Raw genomic sequence first — 23,047 nt, forward strand, 5'->3', positions numbered from 1 at the left:
ATATGAGAGTCAGGCTTCTACAGAGAAATTAATTGAAGGTTGAAGGAGTGACTATAGATCTTACTGGCAAATGTAACTGTTGGCAAATATAACTGGACTAGCATTATCAGCTTTTCAGTGTGACATTTTTATTGTGCTGTCAAAAAGCCAATTTTAGTTGCATTGAAGTTTCTTGTCATGTCTTTGCACAAAATGTAGACCTTTTTCAGTTTAAAAACCAACACCATTTGACAATGCTGACCTTAATATTTACAAAAATGTTTCATTATTGGCAGTTATTCTATGTGACGCTGCCAAATATGATCATTGCTCTGCCGAAAGGACAACAAACAGGCCCAATATTTAGATGACAAACATTGTATTAATTGTGTTTTCCCTTTATGAAAATCTGAAGTCTGGCTTTCTCATTTTGGGGAGCACAGACTGTGAGGCAATCAAATTGCCATACGCACACACACACACACACACACACACACACACACACACATGCACAAGCACACACACACAAACCACAGATAAGAGCTGCCAAATTGTTTAGACTTCTGAAAACAAATGTGCACTGTCTTCAATTTGAAAATAAAAAATACAATAAATAAACAATAAAAAAGCAATGTGGAACAATGTAACATTTTGATGATAACATTTTAGCCTGTATCTGGTTTCACATCACTTCACATGTTGCCGAGTGCTGTTGACAGTTTGCAGTGACACGTCAAATCTGCGCCCTGTGCCCAAACATCAGCTGCAGTGCAAATGCATCTCCCTTATTAACAAAGTAAACCTTGACGTTCTTATCAGGCAGCAAAAGAGAGAAAAAACAAAACATGCTTTCACTGTTGATATGAGGTTGTTTCTTACTTTTCTTACAGATAACAACCAGCTCTGGCAATGAGTTCTTGCTCCAGGCTGACAATTCACTAACAATATCTAAATGGCATGATGCTATTAAAAACACAGCTGACAGCCTGGTAAGTATTCTAAGTTTTATCTCGTGTGTTTATCCTAATTTCAGCATTTCTAACTCATCATTTACATCTTCACACAGTCTGATTGATTTAAATTTATAAGATTTACGGTAATACTGTTCTGGTTTTAATGATGAGGAATGTAATAATTGTTTACATGCCGGTTTTTCTATAATGACAGAAATACAGCGCTCTGCCAACCACCTGAAAATGTCATTTCTCTTTTTTCTTTCTGAAGTCCAAAGGAAAAGGAGGGACATATCCAGGAAAACCTGGGCTTCGAAAGTCAAACAGCACGGAATTTCTTTCCAGACGAGAATCCGAAGCACCTGTCACCAAAGAATCCAAACCTGAGCACAGACGGTCAATCAGTAAGTAGGCCTTTAAAAACCTCTCTCAGCCGGCGCATTCAGACTGTAAATATTATCTCAACACATCCCATCCATAATGCTGTGAAATGCTGTGAAGTGCCCTCAATCAGGGTAACTTATGTTCAATATATGACTTTTCTGTAGGTCTTCATCATTTTATTTGTTTTACTAAACTTCATTGTACCTATACCTCATGGTACAATGATTGTATGCCTGAGACCCAAACCTTTAAACCCCTTTTAGTCTATCCTGACACTATGCATGTAATACTATGATACTATGATGACATGTGGACAGAGGTTTAGAAAAAAAAATTATCAGCTCTCACACTTAGTTTCAAGGGCAGATATGATATGCTCCGCTTTAAGTTCTTCATTTATCTGATAGCTGTTTCAGCCTTTTCAGAGAGAATATGAATTTTTGGCAGGTTGCTAATTTGTTAGAAATTTGTGTCCTGTGAGTTAGTCTTGTGGGTACTGTGCATGTGCTCTATTTTGTGTAACATTATCTACTCGATAGAATAGATCCTATAATTTGCTGATAATATTTGGGGAAAACGTTGAGTTAAAATTCTACAGCAAAACCTGCCAGGAGGAAAATAATACTACGCATTGTGTCAGTATGCGTCATGCAACAATAATGCAAGTCTTGGTTTTATTAATCTGAACAAAAAGATGAAAGCAACTGAATATAGCTGTTGTTTCAGCAGTCCAGAATCTTAACAGCCACTACATAGATTAACAATGCTAATATTTGGTGCAATATATAGGTGTGCATTATGTGGAACAACGTTGTGTACTGTACTTCTGAAATGCAAAACGGAGAACGTCACAGAGCTTCGTAGAGGCAGAAACATTGGACAGGTCAACTGATAAGACATGATTAAAATAAAATATCTGGTATGCCTGACCCTTGGATATTATTGTGTGTGTCATACCCAAGGCTTGAGACTGAGCAGGTTTACATTATAGATATAAAACTAATAGACTGGACGCAGTACAATACCTTACATATCACATGTTTGTACAGCTGCATTTATACAGCTGTGCATTGGTTGAAGAAAATCCGGTTTAGAAAATTATCCAAAAGTATTTCAAAAATGATGATTAAGTTCCAGAGCACATTCAAGAGCCAAGCTCATTTTGTGTTCTGCATCAGAAAACACTTTAACTCTGACTGATACATATAGATTGATTAGACAGATGGATATATTTGTCTAGATAAAGGCTTATTGATAGATTTGAAATGTGGGAGGGTCAGTGAATAATAAATAAACAGCACATGTGACTGCAAGAGTGCCACAGAGTGATGTGCATAACTCACAGCGTAGTTTACATATTACTGCATACAGCTGGATAATTCCTGATGCAAATCACCGTGCCACATGTGCCACATCAGGTAATCATACCTTTAACCTTTAAAGTATCCTCTCAGCTCCTCAACCACTGTTCCTGACAGCCACCATAGCACTCCCTGCGTCATTTTAAGCCTTTTCCACTTCTTTTTTTATGTTTTACAAAATGACATTACACATTGTTCCTGCCTTCTCAACAGTGTTTCCACATATCACACATAATCACTGAAATCTATAACAGGAAGTTGAGGGGAGCTATGGATTTACAGTCCATCCATGCAAAAGATAATGTGACGCACAACTGCACAAACTTAATCTAAACACATCATTTTTCGCCAGTGTCATAGTTTGGTGAGTTCATAGTTGTGTCCCTGATACTGATAGTTTGATGTAAATGATACATGTGATAAGCTGTGAGGTTTATACTGACATTTGCAACATTACAAACAGCAAGCATATCAAAATAGTTAAAGGTTTAGGTGAGCCTAGTTTCATTATCTTTTGAGAAGCAATTATGGACAGTAATGTGGGGTAGAATCCCCAGCTGGAAAGTGAATGACACTTTGCCTTGTTTCCACTGTCAATAAAACATATATTGCATTCCACAGGCATTGATCTGCTATAAAGACAGACACTGCAATCACTGAAATAGCTGACTACACCACTAATCAACCAAAAAGGCAGCAAAGTCTCCATTAAGTGTAAATAAACCAAACACGTGCTTGGTTACATTACTGCACAAACCAGCCTTTTGAGACTTTAATGGGAAGCATTTTGTAAGTTACTGCCTCGTCCTGATAGTTATCACCTTAAATTACAACCAATGTGTGTACATTCCGGGCTTATCTGAGGGGGCGGTGGCATTTCTGTCCTTGTTAGTTTGGAACTGCTTCAGAGGTGGGGAAGTATGGCTCGGCTGCTGTTTTGATGACGAGAGATCGGTTGATCCCTGGTCTGGAGAGAAACATCTCCTGCCTGTTTACATGCAACAAAAACAAATGTCTCATGCCTCTTGGAATCTCAGAAATTCCCTCCCCTTTTTAACTAAAAACCAAAGCCAACAAGCTGCAATACCTTTTGCATAATAACATTTTGTAATACAAGTGTGAATTTCAGGTTAGAGCACATTCCAAATGCTTTATAACCAGCATTATTGGCACACAATGCTTACTGATACATGTAGATGAAGAATGAAGAAGTCCAAAGATAACCTGTCACTCTCCCCCCAGTTCACTAAAAAATGTGCTGCTGTAGATTAACAATCAATAATGATAATCACTGTAACCATAACCGAGGTCCTAATAATTCTGGATATATAACCATATGCATAGTGTTGTTATTTAATTTCTTAGCTGGCAACCTTATGCAAGGCAAATCATAACACTTCATGAGTTTGCTTGCTGTCAACAGTCAAGAACAGCCTGAAAAGAACAATCAGATTATTTATTGCTCAAGAATATTCTGCCAGCATGTGTGTCTGTGGAGTAATGTTTCAGATGAATTTTTGCTATGCACTGTAATGCTTTTGTGTCATACAAAATAAATCAAAAATGAGTAAATTGCATGCAATTCATGCTTTGTTTTTTTCAGATCTGATGACACTTTGCAGTTTGTTATTTAAATTCCATTGATTCCATTGAGATCATTTAAACAGTGTCATGTTTGTTTAATTCAACTTGCAATTTTCTAAGAGCAGATCAACTCACATACAAGAACAAAACAGAAATAAGATGTGTCACAGATTGGATTTTGTTGCGAAGGATACCTTTAATTGAGAGCATTTGCAGGAGAATACCAGGGCGAGGCCCGCTACAATATGTTCTGGTTAAGCAGAGACATTTGAAATAAATTGGTTTTGCTATACACATACTGTAAAGTGATCGATAGTGCTTTACCCCTGACATGGACTGTCAATATGCATTGGTCCAGTTCAGAGGGTCTTTAATTGATAGTTCTTCAAAAAAAGCCAATATTTCCAACATATGTTAAAAGCACTCCAGTGTGCACTGGTGATAATTAATTATTGCTTAACTCAAGGGGTGGTAGGTTGGTAAATTGAGGGTAAGTGGGGGGGGGGGTTACTGGAAAAAGGGAGCACATTGTGGTGGTGGTTCAGTGGGGCTGGGGTTGGGGGTACTGGAAAAAGGGAGCACATTGCATTCATTTCAAGAACAGAATGTGTAAAGCTATCGTGGGAAGATATAGTATAATTAAATTCTGAGGCTTATTTTTTCTTTGTTGCCCAAGTCATTCTGCCTCCCTTTCTTCTCTGGTTTAAAGAGAATCAGATGGATTAACATCACAGGAAGTGGACTCTGGGATCCATCTATGGGCAACGCGACCTAATCAGTCATTCGCTATCTTATTTTATTCATCAGATGCTACAACACACCATGCCAGGTTGCAGAACGTGTTGTTGGATATAAAACCTGCCTTGGGACAGTTCCACAAAAAGCACAACCCAGGGAAAGTTGGTCAGTTGGACATACCAAGCATTTGGAAAAGAAACAAAAAAATGGCCTGGAAACGTGTGTTTGTATGTGTGCTCAACATCATTTTGGGCACATTCACAAAACTCTACTGACCTTTAAAGACATGTTTTAAAAATGTACTGAACATAAAGTAGTTAACATGTACTTGGAAACTGGAGCAAGGAAACACTTTTTTTCAGCACAAATAGGTTCCATTTTTACAGATACCACACATCATAAAATGCATACACTGTCTTGTTTCCCCCCATGGTTAAATCAATTAATATCCCATTTTTTAATATCATAACAACTGCCAGAGGATTGAAATCATTGTATCATATCCAAATAAATTACTGAAAATATATTTTTTCACTTATGAAAAGAGTATGTATAAAGAAAACTAAAAAGAAAGTGTTGTACTACATCTTAATAAAACAGTAAATGTCGATATAAAAGAAAACAGAGGTCCTTTTCTCTCAGCAGCCTATGTGGACTTACGGTCTGCATCCACAAGCTACTTCATATCAAACTTAATGTCAGGCTTTTAACCTTGTTAGCCACTTTATAATGCTGATGGTTTTGAATGACATAGACCTCAGAGACCAAGTAACATTTGAACTACACAGTGGTTATAATCTGTGTAATTTTCCATAACACGTTGTGAGTCCCTGTGAAATATCTAATAATCAGGCCCAGATGACTTGCTATTACAATGTGTTTTGTCCGTAATTTGAGTAATGACATGAAGCAAGTTTTTTTTTAAAACATCATGCATTGGGTGGTTGAGATTATTGAAAGATTTTGTTTTGAGAGTTGAAAAGAAAACAAAAAAGAACACTCACTTGGATTTGTTACTCAAATAGAGTAAAACACACAATGCACTTACATTGAATAGTGACATGTGTATTTCAAATACAGAGGGCTACGCTATTACCCTTAGGTCCACTTGTAACAACACGGTCCACCTCTTGGCATGCACATAACTTGGTATTAATCAGGCTACCTTCAGTTTCTCTATATAATGATGTGCTTTTGACAGACTGCCTTAGGGCATATGCAGTACACAAAGATCTTTATCTGGATAAACAGTAATGAGGGTAGCAGTAGGTTATGTAAGATATGTTCTGGATTTGAAGATCATAAAAAAAATCCCAGACATCCAATGAATGACAGGGATGAAAACACATCAGTTAGTGTCTCGCTCTGAACTTTTAAAATGTACTTTCTTGATAGTACAGATCTAAAATTTCTCATTTTTTTCTGAATATCTACAGTACTAGTTCAAAGTTCAGTGTGTTTTGAAGTTATTGATTTTGGTGTGTTTATCTCAAATGATTTCACTTTAATGTGCTTGCAAAAATTCTTGTATCCTCAGGCAAGAAGCAGTTACTGGCTTGATCCATCATTTTTTGTGAGATGTTTCTAAATGATAACATGCCAAAAGTTTGCTTCAACTCTCTATGGATAGTTGGGCAAGAAACAACTTGGATGTTGCTTCTTTCTTTGTTAGTCAACCTTCTTTGTGTTGCTTTGGTTGCTTTATCTATGCCATTCAGAACTATAGACTTCCTGTATCTTCATATTATATCAAAAGGTAGGGGACTTTGTCCGTCAGTGTGTCTATGGCAGTATCATGTTTGATATAGCATGCTTCGTAGCTTTGTTATGACTAATATTAAGGTGCTCTGGTACACCATATTAATCTCAATGCCGATGTTGCTCCAAAATATTTACAGTATGGAATCAAATTATTAATATGATACCTCACTGACCATTTCAGAAAGATACTCCAATTACAACTACAGTACACTGAGTCTTTGTACACAATGTTATCTCACAAGGACATGATCACACATGCTGATATACAATCTGTGATTTAGAGATTCAATTCCTTTTTTTTGCTTTTTTTTAGTTTTCAAGTTGAACTACAGCGCCTCGGACAGCGCTGACAAAAATGGGGTGAAGAACCGGCTAAAGAAGTTCATCTCCAGGAGGCCTTCAATGAAAACACTGCAGGAAAAAGGACTCATCAAAGGTGAGCAGTGCTCCCCAAAGATCCTCAGCATGTCTCTCCAAGACCTACACAACCTGTGCGATGCCTGCGTTCAGTAGAATATCTAAATCAATGTGTTATGCAGCTTTGTCTTTAACCTGGAGCAACATATTTAAACAAGGGCTGCATCTTTACAGAACCCTCACATATTTTTTTCATTCCACACTACCACACTCTGAAATTGGCACCCACCACCCTGATATTCACATTATAATTACATTTTCCACAAGTTCAGCCATGACAGTCCTGTAGTTCTTCTACTCATTGAAATATTACTTTCTACAAGACACTAGAGAGGGATTGATCAAGCAGGATCTGCATTTGCAACTGCATTTCTTTAATTCTGTATTTTTTTCCTTTGATGAAAATAACTGAAAGGTTGGGCTAAAGCTTCAGTGCTGTGGTCTCCCAGGGTGCCAGTCATACTTCTATTAGTGATATTTTGCTCTATGAAGCTGAGGTATTTTTTCCATTTCATAGTTAAACAGAAATATCACCTTTGCTGAATGTAGTTTGGATAACAAGGGAAGCCTTGACAGTATTCATTATAAATATAATAAATGAACATGATGTACGTAGAGTTTTATTTCTAAACTAATATCTTAGCACACTTCGCTTTATTATGTCAGAGACAGCTGATATATTTGCAAATGGAGGGGCAAAATCACAGTGCTCACTTTCCTTACTCTCTTGCATGGTACAACATAAAACAATTCATTCTTGCATAATGTGTACTGTGATAAGTCCACCATCAAATCTGCATCTCAGCTAAGGTCAACATCTAATGACGTTTTTAGATTTGTTAAAAGTCAGGTGAAAAGTCAGTTTTAAAATAACAGTTGTGATGGTTATATCATTATCTGTCAGTGTTACATTAATATTATGACCGTATCTGTCATGTCAGCCATCTATAATGAATACCAGCTGGAAAGCAAAGTTTGGCATGAAATCAGAGATGATGTTACCTCCATTGCAGCCTGTTGTTCCCAAATGGCAGGCCTCAGCAGGTGGAAGTAAGGCATTAGGCCATTAATTACTAAAAAGGACAATAGAGGGAAGAGCTATTTTGAAGTGCAATTTACTTTTATATAGGCAAATCCCCTGCAAGAAATGTCTTTTATGAGATGCGGTGTCTTGATTTACTATGCTGATTTCCCAGCATCCTTTGAGAACTCAGGGATGCTGGCAGCAGTGGTTCAGTGTCAGTTTGGGAGGCTTGCCCATGTGACCCTTACACACAAAGCTGCGATGCCTGTGGCATCCTCACAAAACTACTGGAATGCAGGGTGGTCTTGTAATAGCAGCAGGACTGATATTACGGTGTTAGTGGTAAGGGGCAGGGCTCATAACCCAAAGATTGCAGGTTCGATTCTCAGATCTATGCTTGGGAAATGTACTTAAGTGGAAATACCTCAGTAAATATCCAGTATATTTACCCACCTAACTTCTGCAAATGTAAAAGTACAGACAAGAGCAATAAAGATGGTATGTTATGAAGGATGACTCAAGACATGTAGTATATTCAGTCTCAATAAAAGGAACACCGGTAGATTTGATTTAGGTCTTTGTTTATTTTTTAAGTTTCAATAAAGTGGACTACAAATGCTATTTTAAACTTAGTATTCTTAGCAGAACAGGGTGACATACACTAAGTAAAAGATACATTTCACAATTACATCTGAAGTATTGTTTCACTCAGGGACTTATAAATGCAAGGAATAGCTTGCCAGGATTTGTAGTGGAAGCAGACTTAACACCAGACTAGACACAGTTCTAGATGCACCCTAGATGAGCCTAGCTGGGGAGACTGGCCTGTTCCTGATATCCTTCTTATATTTTTCTTGTTTTAAATTTTGAATCAATTTTGTATAGAGAAGAAAAAACAGAGCTGAAAGTGTCACAGTTAATTTCTTCACTGCAAACTGCAAAATGAGAACAAACAAACTAAGGCCTCTGATGATCACATAATTAATTTGTTTAATTAGCTCATGGATAAGTAAAAATATGTTACTTACATTTACATGAATTTAAATACATTATTGCACATATTTAAGAGCATTGTTTCCTTGGGATCTAAGGAAAACATCATTACTCATAAAATGTGTTTTAAAGTAATATAGATTTAAAGAAATAAAGGAGGTAGGGAGTCCTCTGACTGTCCTTTTTTGGCATAGGTGCTGGGCATGCCACATTTTTAAGAACTATATTTTCCAGAAGTTTCAAATTGTTCCTCTTCAAAATACATCCAGCAACGCCAAATGTATTCATGTAACTTGAGGAGTTGCGGTTCTCTCTGGATTATTTTCTCTTTCTTTTTTTACTACAAAGTAACATTGCTTGGGAAAATGTCAGGGTTTACTTAATATGCAAAGGTGTCTTGCTTGACAGTCACTTTTATGTTGGTCTCTTTTCCGCTTCAACAAATGGGAAATGACAACCTCTGAGAAATGAAGTTCAGTCCACAGAAAACAAAACACGGTTGGCCTAATGCTAAAATATAAGCCACTCCTCAAAAGTGTGTTCATTTTCCATACTTCAACATTTTAACTGTCTTTGTCCGATGTTTGCATTACTGGCTTGATGCGGACTTACCGTTGGAGCTTAGCACGTTAGTTCTGCCTCTGTGGCCGAATATAGAGTAGCCACAGATGCCCTGAGGTATTACAAATGACTTTTCAAATGGAGTGTGGGAGTTTTCACTGGGTTTGAATTGATAACAGCTGAAACAGAGAGCAAAAAAAGATTAAGTGCATACAAATATGGCAAAAGAATGTGTTCTTTTGTTTAGCACTGTGACACTTACGAGAGAGAGGCTGGAGGTCTATGGGAAAAATGCTAGGGATAAAACAGAAAGTCTGCAATTAATCATTTGATGTTATTATTAGGGCGTAAACAGTGTGACTTGGGATTTTATGTTGCACTGATGAAGATCACTGGGAAAAACAAGGCAGTGAATTACCCCTTAGAGGAGGCCCAAAGTGACTTGCTGCACCACTTCCCATCACAACATGCAATGCGGTTATAGGTTTGTGAAAACCAAAAATGACAGGCGCTATTTATTTGCTTAGCACACGCCCCTCTCCAGTGCATCTTGCATCTCAAGTGCTGTATTGGGCCCTGCATGTTTCTCGTGAATCAACAAATCAAGCAAATCAACAGAACAAGCATGCATGAACACATTCTTTAACGTCTGATCCCATTTTAGCCATTTGATGTGATAAACCTGTCGGCTGGTGAGCTGTCAAAAGTAACCTTGTAAAACACAGAAAGTACAGGACGTGGGGCAGGATGAACCATTTTGCCTAAGGGAGACCTCTAACCCACATGTGGATATCGAATGCTAGACCCAACACAATGGGAACTGCACTGAAAGGGTCAAACCAGACCTTTGATGCTACAGTGTGGGTTTAACTACATGTCAATGAGAAAATAGTGACTATTTACAAACACAGTATTTATAGACCTCAGACACTCCCTGGTTACCACAAATATGCAAAAACATAGCAAATGTTTACTGGAGACAGTGGGGAGTAGTTTTTTTTTTATAATACTTAAGTGGTTTATGATATTATACTGGGTACAATGCATAGCATGGCATGTACAGTAATGAATATTTCTAGATGATCACTATCCTGATAAATCAGTCAGATAAATTTTAATAAGACAATAAAATTGAGAAATTAGAAAACCCTTCCTTATCTTGCTTAAACTTGATTTCAAAGGTGTGAGAGTTTAATCAACAATTTCATACACCTGCAGCTTAGTTTTGGTTTTCTTGATGATGTGGTTTCTTGTTTATTTGCAGGCCTTGACAGGCATTTTGCATTTATTTGTGTCCATTGAATAAATTTAAAATGTTTTCCCCAGATCGTGTCTTCGGCTGTCACTTGCTAACACTTTGTGAACGAGAAGGAACCACGGTCCCCAATTTCGTCAAGATGTGTGTGGAGGCAGTTGAAAAACGAGGTTTGTACTCACTCTCTTAGTTGAATTGTGATGTCAGAACAGTTTACTTATATTTCCTTAGACTTAATCTTGTGAAATACTTAATACTCTAAGAAATACAAAATTATGCAAACACAAATAATAAAAATGTCATTGTTTCATTGTTATTTGAAACAATAATGTATTATATTTGGCCAGACCATTATTTAATGAGGTAGGGTCAGCTAAATATGACACTCATCTCTTTTGTCGTATTCATTATAATGTTTAGCATTTTTACAATCACATCTTGGTGAAAATGAATGAAATGGCATTACTGAGCCCCATTTCAGTGTTTTAAAGTTCTAAACCTTTCTGTGTTACTCAGAAACTTTTGAGGTAATCAAAAGCCTGGTGTTGACGTTGTCCTGAAATTTCAAAAATGAACATCTTTACATTTGGAAGTCAAACTTTAAAGGAACATATGAAAAAGCAGAAATGCTGCAGGCATTTTACCAAAAAAGAGAATTTGACTCAGTGAGTGTGCAGAAACACATTAGCAATATTGTATATTTATACACATTTACAAATACTGCTTTCAAGTTTGAGAGTAACTGCACTGTGAGGTCACATTTAAACCCATGTCTCATGATAAACCTTAATAGGTTCATATTTCAGATATCAAAATCACCATATTATGCACCACTCCATCAAAGGTACTTTGTGATAGCTGGAAAATTACTGGGTTGATGAGGCCCCAAATGTTCAACTGTAAACATCAATTGACTCGGATATTAATTGCCCCATGAACATTCTACGTTAAAAACGGTCTTGGTTCAAAGCATATGGGCTCATTTTAGAAGTCATACCAGTAAGGTTTGGGACATCCAAAATAGAAGTCCATGAATGTCAAGCCATAATGAGTCCCCTGCAGTTGTTCAGGCTAGTATGTCATGCTACGTCACAGCATAACCCAGACATATCGAATAGTTGCCACCTCCTGCAGCTGGCCACATTGAACTGAGGTGGTGGTCTGCTCCAGACAATAAAGAAAAATACCAGCAGTGCTCCATCATCATTTAATTTGTACTGACACCATCTGATATTGAATAACATTAATAAGAAAATCTATTGCGGCCTGTCTGAAGGGTACCAATGGTGTTTCACTGGCCAAAACAGAACTAAAAATAAAAGAAGCTTGGTAGTTCACCTTTACCTTTATTTTACCTTTATGAAACTTGATCTTGAAGGAAATTTGAGGTTTTCTTGAAGTAAGGTCAAGAGAAAGTACTTAGTTAGCTGAACCAAGCACAAACCAGGTGAATGACCTTTACGAGGCTAATTTTAAGTGCTTGGTAGACCCAAATGAACACTTTCTGGTGGTGTTATTTATTCACATAACAACGTTAGGTGCCTCTTATGAGGTATGTCATAACTACATAACAACCAGTGGAAAGAGTGTACCTCAACAACGGGAACATCTTTTCAAACCACACATTCCTGGGCCAACGTTTTGGCAAGCTACCTGGTACTTTTTGGAGCTTGTCCATTCTTAATGAAGCCTTATCTTTCCTAGTTTAATCTTTCAGCAGATGTTTTTCTTTCTTTTTTCCCCACACTGTTGACATTTTTTTGTTTGACAGGATCCAGTTCCAGGTTCCGATCTCTGTTTAAAAAAGCATTGAGGTTGTTGGCTTTAAAATTCCCTCGCTACATGTGTGATCAGCAGTTTCCCAGGCTTTTCCACGTTGTTTGCCAGGCAGAGGGACTGACCTTTGAGGCGAAGCACTTTTTCATTCCAAAGCGTTCACTTTGATTCTTGTCCCATTTTGTGTCCCTTTCAAACTGTTTACAACCCGCTAAAAATGCGTATGAATTATATGTTTGTGTAGTAGATGCCTTGTGTGGGTTTCAGCTGAATGTTTGCGCAGAACAATTACTTATCTTTGGTTAAAATTACTGTGACCTGGAATATATACTTCTTAAATAATAACTGTTAAAGGTTTTTTTTTTTTCTTTCAAAACAAACAGGTTTCCACGGCCTGTGAAATGTCTGAAAGCTTTTCTAAGACTTTTCTTGCTAATGATCCTGAGAAGTTCTTGTACAAAAGAGGTACCCATGACAATGTGTGCACAAGATTTTGTAAAGGATCCATAAAGATGGGCTCTGATGACACTGTACAGATAAGCTAGATTGAGGATAGTGTAAAAATGGTATTAAATGTGTAGATTTCAAAGGACAGCTGAATTGAGATCTCCCAGAAACTTATCACTAAAAAGGGGGAGTGTTAATGCCATTCTCAGGGCCAGAAAATTCCACATTTTGAGCTGAAGTTACAGCTTCTATTTAATTATTTATTTACAAACAGGCCAATGTGACAATCTGCCATAACAACTAGTCTTGTAAGCAACACTAATGGTAGTTAAATAAGCAATTGTTTAGAATAAGCAAGTGTCACACATCACCCTACTGTTGGCTGAGGAGTGATTAGATTACAGAGTAGAGGGGACAGTTATCTTAGTCTGTAGGCACCCTTTTCTTTTAAAATGAACAAGAGCAATTTTTTAAAGTCTAAATCAAATAAAATCAAAACTCATCCATTCGTCCTCATGGATTCCCAGTGTATGACACTCATGGGTGGTGGTGGATTTAGGTCATGTTTGTGAATACTTATGCTGTTGCTTCATTCTCAGAAAAATGCAGTCGCACATTGATGATAGGGCAAACATTCTTTTAAAGGTCGTGTCCAAGACATAGTCACACCTTCCACACACCTCCAACACCTCATTACTGCATTTTACCCCAGCCAACAACAACTTATTGCTGTTGTCTATGAGGCATTTTATGTGTTGCCAGTTACCACACTTGCACCCGCTCCACTTATTTTGATGTTCCCCTGACTAATGTGTTTACATTCAGCAAATGGATTTAGGCACCAGAAGAAAGTCAGTTCAGCCTTTCTTCTTTAGTCTCTCCTCAGCATCATAGATAATGCATCCTAATAGCTGCTCACTTCCATATGGTTACAGGTGGTTAGTTATGTGAACCTGGACAAAAAAGCAGACAACGTAAATAACAGGGTTTTTTTTTTGTTCACTGGGCTCCACTCCTGGGATTTCTGGAGGCACTTGCTGGGGAGAGGAAATTTTCAGAGCTTTGACAACATTATAATGAAAGCATCAGGGAGAAAAATGTCGAGGCATCTGAAGGTTCAGAAGTGTAACTTCACCCATGACGATTATGTTAAATGAACACGCCAAAAATAAAACTTGTACCGCTTCATTATTCTTCAAATGATGGCCTTGAGGATTCCCACAAGCGACTCTAGCAAATATCAGACGTCCACTGTTTTACTTGAAGAATCAGACAGAGCATTAATGCAATTAATACAAACAGAAGAAAAAAGTGTCGCCTGCCATTGTATAGTGGTGTATATCACACTGACAGCAGGCCTAATGTTCTGCACATGACAAAATCCATTGTGCATCTACATCTACAGCCCACAGGGATTCATAGTTTCACATGTCATGTTGTGCTGCAGACTCTTCAACATCCAGGGTCTTTTTACATCATTTCAATCCAGTTCCCATTCGCTTTAAATGGATGTGTTATTATTTGTGTTGATCCTGTCAACCTTGGCTACTTTAGGCTGTGGATTGGAGGCCTCCCAACAATTTGTGTTTTGTTTTTGGAAAGATTAATTCCCACAATGCCTTCGCAATGCTTCTTAGTTGTCTATATTTAATATGACCATTGGTAACAGCCACTTTAAAGTCACATTCTATATTCATATTGCATACTTTGGTACACAATGTTAATGGGATCAAATCATACCAATTTCAGGAAAACACACACACACAGAGTTGTCCTTAAGATGGCAGCATTAAATGGACATGTGGCTAGACCTTATCTCAGTTTAAACCTCCTTACTCATTCAGAAGGCATCGCATGAGAAAAATGACGTTATTTGTAAAACTGATAGAGCAGGAGAGTAAACTGAATAACATTCAAGTATGTCAGAAATAAGTACATGTACATATACAGTATGCAATCAAACAATGGGAAAGGCTTTCCTCGTTTTCCAATTTTTTTTTCTTTCCTGTCTGAACTGTTCAAAGACATCCTGCAACCAAAAGTTAACTTAATCAGAATCACCTGACCATTGTTGGACAGACATCAAATGACTGTGGGGCCATGAAAAAGGGATAGAGAAAGTATAAATAGAGCGTTAAACTCATGGCACACAGATGGCAGGAAGACCTATCCTGAGGAATGCCATTTTTCCCCTAAAGATAATTAAATTTCACGTATTTTTTAGAAGGCATTTGAAAGTGTTTCACTTAAAAGCTGGAGAAGGGTATCCTGCATGATCCCCATGATGAGAGATGCCTTTCAACAGCATCTCCTTCAACTTTATTTCTCTTTGTATCAGGCATACTCCCTCCCTCCCTCTCTCTCTCTCTCTCTCTCTCTCTCTCTCTCTCTCTCTCTCTGAAAACCAAAGAAAGCCAAGAAATCACAATTTTTGGGTTGGACTGGTGCTCTGTGCTTGTGTCAGTCAAACGTCTTCATTAAATCCAAGTACGTATTGCATTTACATTTGAAGTCTGAGCTGGACAGAGATGAAGCAGTTCAGCCGGTTGGCCTTCCATGCAACACGTGTGGAGTCAGGTTGATGTGCCGGCAGGGGGTCATTTCGCCATCACTCTTTCATGAGCAGATACTCTGCTGGCCGTAAGCATATTGCCAAACATTGCAATAATGATGATATGGGAAAGACGTTTAAATGAGCATATTCAGTTTAGAAACATCCTAAACTAGGTCTGGTGTCAACTTTTTGTGGTCTATCAATTCAAGGTGAAACATTTTCTTGCCAGAGAGTGTCAGATTTGACTGAAAACAGAACGTGAACCTGAAATTAAACACTATGAGATACCTCAGCTGCACTCAGATTTATATTAAAATACTTTAATGTATTAAAATAATTTTCACAGGACAGCAACAGAATGTACAAAAATTGAATAGCTTTTTTAATTTCTGAAAACTCTCTTTTCACATGTTGTACCTTGGATATGTTTGTGCTGAGATTTAAATTATTATTATTATTATGTGGAACTTTATTTATTTAGGCATTTATTATAATATTTATTTATTTATTTATTGAAAACATTTTAGTAGAAATTACTTTTTTCTGCAGTTACTACTATATATATTTAGTTATAACACAGGAATACAATTAAAGGAGTTTGCCCTCTTCTAATTGCATATATTACTAAAGAAAAAAAAATCACAGAAAAAAAAAGAAAAACACTTTTAATTCTGTTCGACTACACAGAGATATAGTTAATTTCCATGATAAAAATGCTTCCAATCAAAAGACGATCGTGTGGTCAGTGAGACAAGGGCAAAATCCGGCAACTGCCATTGGACTGGTTTGGCTGGATTTCCTGTGCTCTTGGAACAGAAGCGTGATGGCATGTGAACACTGTAATCGGAGCAATTCTCCAAAACGTCCCCGACTTCCGCCATATTAAAATAGATCCATGTGCAGCCTGAGCCCAGCCAGAGACTGGTGTCAGTGTGTGATTATGATGCAGTCAAACGGCACAAATCAAAGTGCTTCGAAGGTTTTTCTGTGTTCCATTTCATATGTTTCTCTGCTCTCTTTTTTTAAGCACTGTGTGGGAGTCATGCTGTAGGAGGCTGAACTACATAGAAGGCCTGAAGACTAAGGGGGGGCTTTCAGTTTTCCAAATTTAAGCAATTCTTACGATTCTGCTGTAACATTTTCAGTCATTTCAGTGACAGTGGAACCCACAATGATGTGCAAGTATTGGGAAAATGTAAAAATGTCTTAAACCCATTACTATGTTCCCTTTTTCCTTCGTCAGGTCTGGAGGCTGATGGAATATACAGAGTAAGTGGCAATCTTGCCACTATCCAGAAGTTACGGTTCTTAGTCGACCAAGGTAAGCTTTTACCTTTTTAATGATTCCTCAATCACAAGATATGAAATTAACATTTGGACAGTCTCATGTAACAAATATAAGCTGTAAATGTGGTTTCCTGCATACATGTAAGGAAGCTAAAATACATCCAGAACTCTGTATTAGTTGGGTGAGATATTAGTGCTTTTCATCTTCTTGTTGAAATTGCTATGATATATAATGTGTTTTACTGTATTCAAGAGCCTACCAGTTTTTAACTGAATCATGTAAGCATGAGACATTATTAGTACAGGTAGCTAAAACATAAAACCTTTAAATGGATTGAAGAGAGGGAGAGAGTAGATGGGGACAGGACAATCCTACTCTGCCAGACCACAGCACACTTGGCTGTAGCTCTTACGTGTGTAAGTGACAAAGTCCAGACCCAAATGTAAATCATCATGTTTGCTAAAGCCATCATTAGGCAGTAGCTGTTTAGGAGAGGAAGTGGCCCTTAATAGTAGATTTATCAGATCCCTGTTTAAACAGCTTAAACAATTAACCCACTGCAAGAGAGAGGGAGACAGTAACTGTTCCTGTGAGCACTTAAGGGCTTCTTGCAGGCCCAAGATCCTGACAAACTACTGTGCCGTAGTAGTGAATTATATGACTTTGACATAAGTTGTTTGTGGGTAGTACTTATAGGTTGTATAAATAGGTTGTACATACGTGAGCTAGTACTAATGTTACTGCTAAGGTATTAAGGTCACTGTAAAAGTTGAAATGTGAAGCTTTATTTTGTACCAAAAACCTCAATCTAAGATCTTAAGCCAACACAGAAAATCTCTTATATCTTGGGTAACGTGGAGGTATTTAGGGATTGAACCCTCTCACTAGTGTGTCTTTTCCTTGTCTGTGGTATACAAGCCAGACACAGACCCAGCCACCATTATGAAACAAACACATTAAGCCATTTGTGTGCTGGGTTATCCCAAATGCCCGAATCGCTACTCCCCACCTCTGTTCATACAGATAACCACATCTCAATCATAAAGAGCCCTTGATTCTACCACTACACTTCGTCCTCTCATTTCCTTATCATCAGGATTCATAGCTACCCAGTCTCTTAGCTTTTATGCTTCATGTGAAAACAAAATCGTTTCGGAATAATCTGACAACAGTCTCTCTTGTTTTTAAAAAATGCAGCACACATGTTAATGACTGTTCTTAGAAACAAGATAACAAGCACCTTCAGGTTGAAAAAATGCTTATGAAAAGGAAACTTTGGCAGGGAGAAGGTCAGATATGCAGATAAGTATTGTTAATACTCTATAATCACACCATTCTTCACATTATTGACAGTCATAACTTGAAACAACTTCTCCTGCAGTTATGACTTTCCATATGGACACAAGACGGCATAACTCCCAAACCAGAATTGATGTGTAGTTTCTTTTTGCCAGAGCATGACTAATGTCTTTGAAATCTGATGGCACAAATCGAAAATGATTTGGCATTTGTTCTGAGAACTGAAATTGAAGTGCCTTCTGTTTTCCTGTCTCCCATTTAAGAGCTAAAAGCCACAAAACACATTTTAAGCAATTTATATATCGATCGTCAGATAGATATGGCACCCTTACGACAAAAGAGCCAACATGTTTCTGAGTTAAACTGTTTTCAAACTTAAAAGTACTTAAACTGTAATTGAGGTTAAATTACTATTTAACCTGCCTAACACACCTCACAGTTGAAAAACAGCATACACCTCATAGTCACAGAATTTTCCCTCCACAGGCCCGCACACCTGTTTTTAAAAGGCTGCTTCTTAATTGCAGCAGGTGTTCCCAATTGCTAATCATTCTTCCAATTACACCTCGTTAGCTTCACACCCCCATATCTGAGATGCTGCTGCTAATTATAAAATTGACAATGAGCTCATTTTAAACAGAGCTTGTAAATGAACAAAGAATACTGCCATATCAATTTAACCATTTCAAAGCAACAGTTCAGACTGAATGCTAGCAAACAAATAACATGAATTAATTCTGTCACAAGTCTAAAATACACAAAAAAACTGTGAAGGAGGTGCTCCTTTACACCTGTGTATTTCTCATTTAAATCTCCCATATACTGCATTGATCTTTCTTTCATGCATGTTTGGAATGATTGTATATCATTTAGCACTCACTGTATGATGCATGTTGTGCCCCATACATTGATAAAATACCTCTGAATTTTCTGTGTGGCATAAACTTATTGTGGCGACAGTTTCTAATACCAGTTGGATACCAGTGTTAAAATGATTATGCATTAACATGTGGACCAATCTTCCCTGAAACATCCCTGATAATCAGGGGGACATTCACCTTAGTGAGCACAAATATCATCATTACAAACATCAGGGAGTCATTCTTTGAATTAGCTTGTTTGGCTGCATAGTCATATACTCACTCAGAATTGACACTCTACCCAGGAGTCTGACAATATGAACAAACGTGTGTCTTCTCATATTTATGAGATTCATTTTACAATTATTCAAATTTCACAGTTTCACTAAGTAAGCTGGGGGAGAATTTTAGAGGGAAAACATTCGCCCTTGGAAAGTGTTTGGTTGGACCTATCATTTGTGCTTTGCATATACAATAAAGCAGTTTCCTTGGGTTTATTACTGTGAAACCATATCCAGTTTCACCTGAAAATTTCAAACACCCGCTTAAGTATTCATGTTTAATATCTACAGCATGGTGAAATGGTGATGTCAGAAAAATGCCCTAGGTTCATGTAATGGTTCCTCTTTTCATTTCCTGAATGACTGTTCTTGTGCCTTCTCCGGTAGCGGTATGTTGTTGCAGTGATGTGGACCAAGAATACTTCACACATCTCTTGAAAAGAACTTCTGATTCACCTCCTGGGGGGGGGGGGGGGGGGGGGGGCTGTGGTAATGACTGAGTGACACTGCGGGTCTAGAGATGTGACTTTCAGTCACCCTCGGGCCATGCCTCCATCGCGGGCTGTAGTCAGAGGATTGCAGTATGCAAAGACCCGTCTGTTCTCCCTCTCGAGACATCGTTTCGTGTTAGCACCGCCACGGTTCAAACGCATGCGCCCCTGGGCTTCATCGACGGCTTATCTGCACCAGGTGTTCATCCTCACGGAGGTGGAAGTGACACCTACCTGTTTATCTTGAAAGTCCCTGTCAAGTAAGTCAAACTGAATTAAAGCGATGATCAAAATTGGGGGTGGGGGGGAGTATGCTTTGCCCAGAGGTGCAAATCCCTGCGTGCCACAGACACAGCTAATTATTTGGTATTAAGGTAGAGAAACTTGCACGTAGATGACTACTTCAGAGATTTGATTGAGTCGAGTCTGTTCCAACACTAGTGTGCCTTGAAGGAGTTAGTGGTGACATCAAAACATCATGGTGGATAAGTCTGCCTGTGTAAACTGTCTTCCATCAGCTGTAGGGAGGGTTTTATCTGTTTTGACAGGTCATTTACAGCAAACCCCCTTATCAGAGATCTGGCTGATTGTATGTAGATGGATTTTTATTGCATCCCTTTGACTGTGATGGAAAGTAACATAGCTATCTGGCACGACTGAATTGCACCACCTATAGTTACCGTTACATGCTGTTACTGACATAAAATAAAAAATATATAAAACATAAAAATATCCTGCCTTCATAGGTAAAGTTTTTTCTTTTTTTGATGTCTGTAAACTCCAAACGTCAGTGCTCTCAATCAAAATCAGGTTCAATTTCCTAAACAAAACAATGACTCATTTCCCAAAGTAGCCTGCCACCAGATTTCTTTGGATCATCAATCACAAATGTTTCATAAAACATGTTTCATAAACCATGTATCACACCAAGGAAGCTGTTATTATCAAATTTTTAGAGGCTGTAAAATTGTGGTTGAATGGTTGAAGACCACATATCTGTTGTTGTCATTTCTGTTACACTACACAACTGGCCACAGCAGATTTGATTTTTTTTTTTTTTACATATCATCTATTCATACAGCTGGATACTTACTGAGGTAATTGAGTCCCTTCATTAAGGATACAACATCAGTGTCTCATCTGGGACTCAAACCTGAAACCTTCTGGTTACCATCTTCTGGTTAACCATCATGCCTTGCTGCCATCTGCAATCTTAAAATTCAGAAAAGTGTTGTCTGAGATTGATATGCTGTTCAGAATTCCCTGTGTCATACTTTATCAGAAATTCATTTGGTACAGAGAAGAGAGAATAAATTCCTTTGTGAGCTGCAGTGTTGACTTTGTTCAGGTTTTTTTCCGTTTGATTTGGCGTAAGATCAATCTACAGGCCCCCTGCCATAAAATAAAAGTCTACGCCTTCTCTATAAACAAACATTATATTTCTATAGTTTATACTGCTGGCTGGCAGTTATTAGCTTGTCAGGTGCTATAGGGACATTTAAAGACAATAACATGTATAGAATCATTTTTCAACAGAGCAACGTTTGCAGCTCACCTAGATTTACAGCACAGGCTTCCAACTGCTAATTACGGTGTGTTCCCCCAGTTTTCACAATAGTTGTTTTTTCTTCAGGAATTATAGACGGGGGTAGTACCACCAGACTCTCAAACAAAGAACACTTCCCAAGACAGAACACAAATTGATGGGCACAAAGCATGCTGGGGGAAAAATTCCAACCAGTATCTTAGAAGATTGTACAGATTTGTTTGGAAATGCGTGCCATATGGTAGGATTGTTTCTTCAGCTACAATTCTCTCTTTTTTTCAATATGCTTCTCTGTTGGACAGGGAGAATACATCTTGGGAAGTTCATAATAGATCTCTACCTCACCCCACTTTTTTATTTTAAACATACATTAAAATGAGCTTGAAGTGCTTTGAAGCAATTAATAAGGGTATGAAAATTAAACTCAGGTAAAGTGTTTGCTTGGATATGCTGAACATGTACCTAGTGGAGAGCATGTACATGGCCAAGTTATAAATACATGGCATGTTCAAACAAACACTGTCCCTGTGTTTTTCCCAGAGAGGAGCCCTCTATGCCCTTTAAATGAACCTCTCTGGCATACTTGCATCAGAGTTATTTGAAGGGTGGAAATTCCTTGCAGAAAAGGGAATGGACAGGTGGACAGGGCATGAGGACCAGAATAAAATGCTCTGTGTACTCCTGATGGGACTTCACATTCTCCAGTTTACAGCATACCCTGAGAAACAGCTCAAGAGCCAGAAACACTGACCTTGTGGAAATTTAAGAGGGGACAAGGCATCGCAAGGTATCAGTCCAGTAGCTGTGTTCTGGAATGTCATATTTCAAATTGGTAAGCCCCTAAAAGAATTTCCTTCATGTATGTGGGAAGATGTACTGCATGCAGGTCACAATGACATTTTCATGAACCTCAAGAGAAAAAAATGGGAGAGCAACCCTTTGTATGGTTTTGCCTCCATAGAAGGCTGATGAGAGGAGGGGCAATATTCGTGATTCCTCACTGGGAAGAATTTCCTGTTCACATGAGCACAAACTGGGTGTTTTTTTTTTTTGGGGGGGGGTGACCAAATGGGTTTAAAATGTCATGCCGCACGGCACAGGCTTTCGAGAGCAGTCATGTGTTTAAAAGACACTTAGGGTAGTTTCTTGACAAAATAAAACAACAGTCAGTATGCGGTTGGATGTCTTTGGCACGGCCAGCTAAACACTTCCCCCAAGGTTTGTTTTCCAAATACTTAAGAATGTTACCCAGAAACCCTCAAGTAAACCCTTGCTAGTCATGCGTATTCTATGAAAATCAGAGGGTGAACTACCAATCACAGTTTTAGAACATAACTAAAAACCAACAGATGTGGGTTACGTAGGCAATCCTGAGGAAAGATACTGATACATGTCACTAGCAGCGCAGATCTGTTTTTAGTTTGTAAGCTTTTCAGTTTTTCAACTTTTTTTGAGTGAGTATCACTGTATTTTATGTCAATAACTAATGTTTTCA

General features: G+C 38.0%; 1 protein-coding gene across 1 annotated transcript in view; it reads left to right on the plus strand.

Moving 5' to 3' along the window:
• Positions 1–23,047, plus strand: part of arhgap15 (Rho GTPase activating protein 15) — a 122,501-nt gene that overhangs the window by 56,636 nt on the left and 42,818 nt on the right. The window contains exons 7-11 of the mRNA XM_036545474.1: positions 870–968; positions 1,204–1,336; positions 7,074–7,196; positions 11,082–11,180; positions 17,031–17,108. Coding sequence (XP_036401367.1) covers positions 870–968; positions 1,204–1,336; positions 7,074–7,196; positions 11,082–11,180; positions 17,031–17,108 — 532 coding nt within the window. The remainder of the gene's footprint in view (positions 1–869; positions 969–1,203; positions 1,337–7,073; positions 7,197–11,081; positions 11,181–17,030; positions 17,109–23,047) is intronic.

Source organism: Megalops cyprinoides, chromosome 14, assembly GCF_013368585.1.
Source record: "Megalops cyprinoides isolate fMegCyp1 chromosome 14, fMegCyp1.pri, whole genome shotgun sequence".
In the NCBI taxonomy this organism is placed as follows: Eukaryota; Metazoa; Chordata; class Actinopteri; order Elopiformes; family Megalopidae; genus Megalops; species Megalops cyprinoides.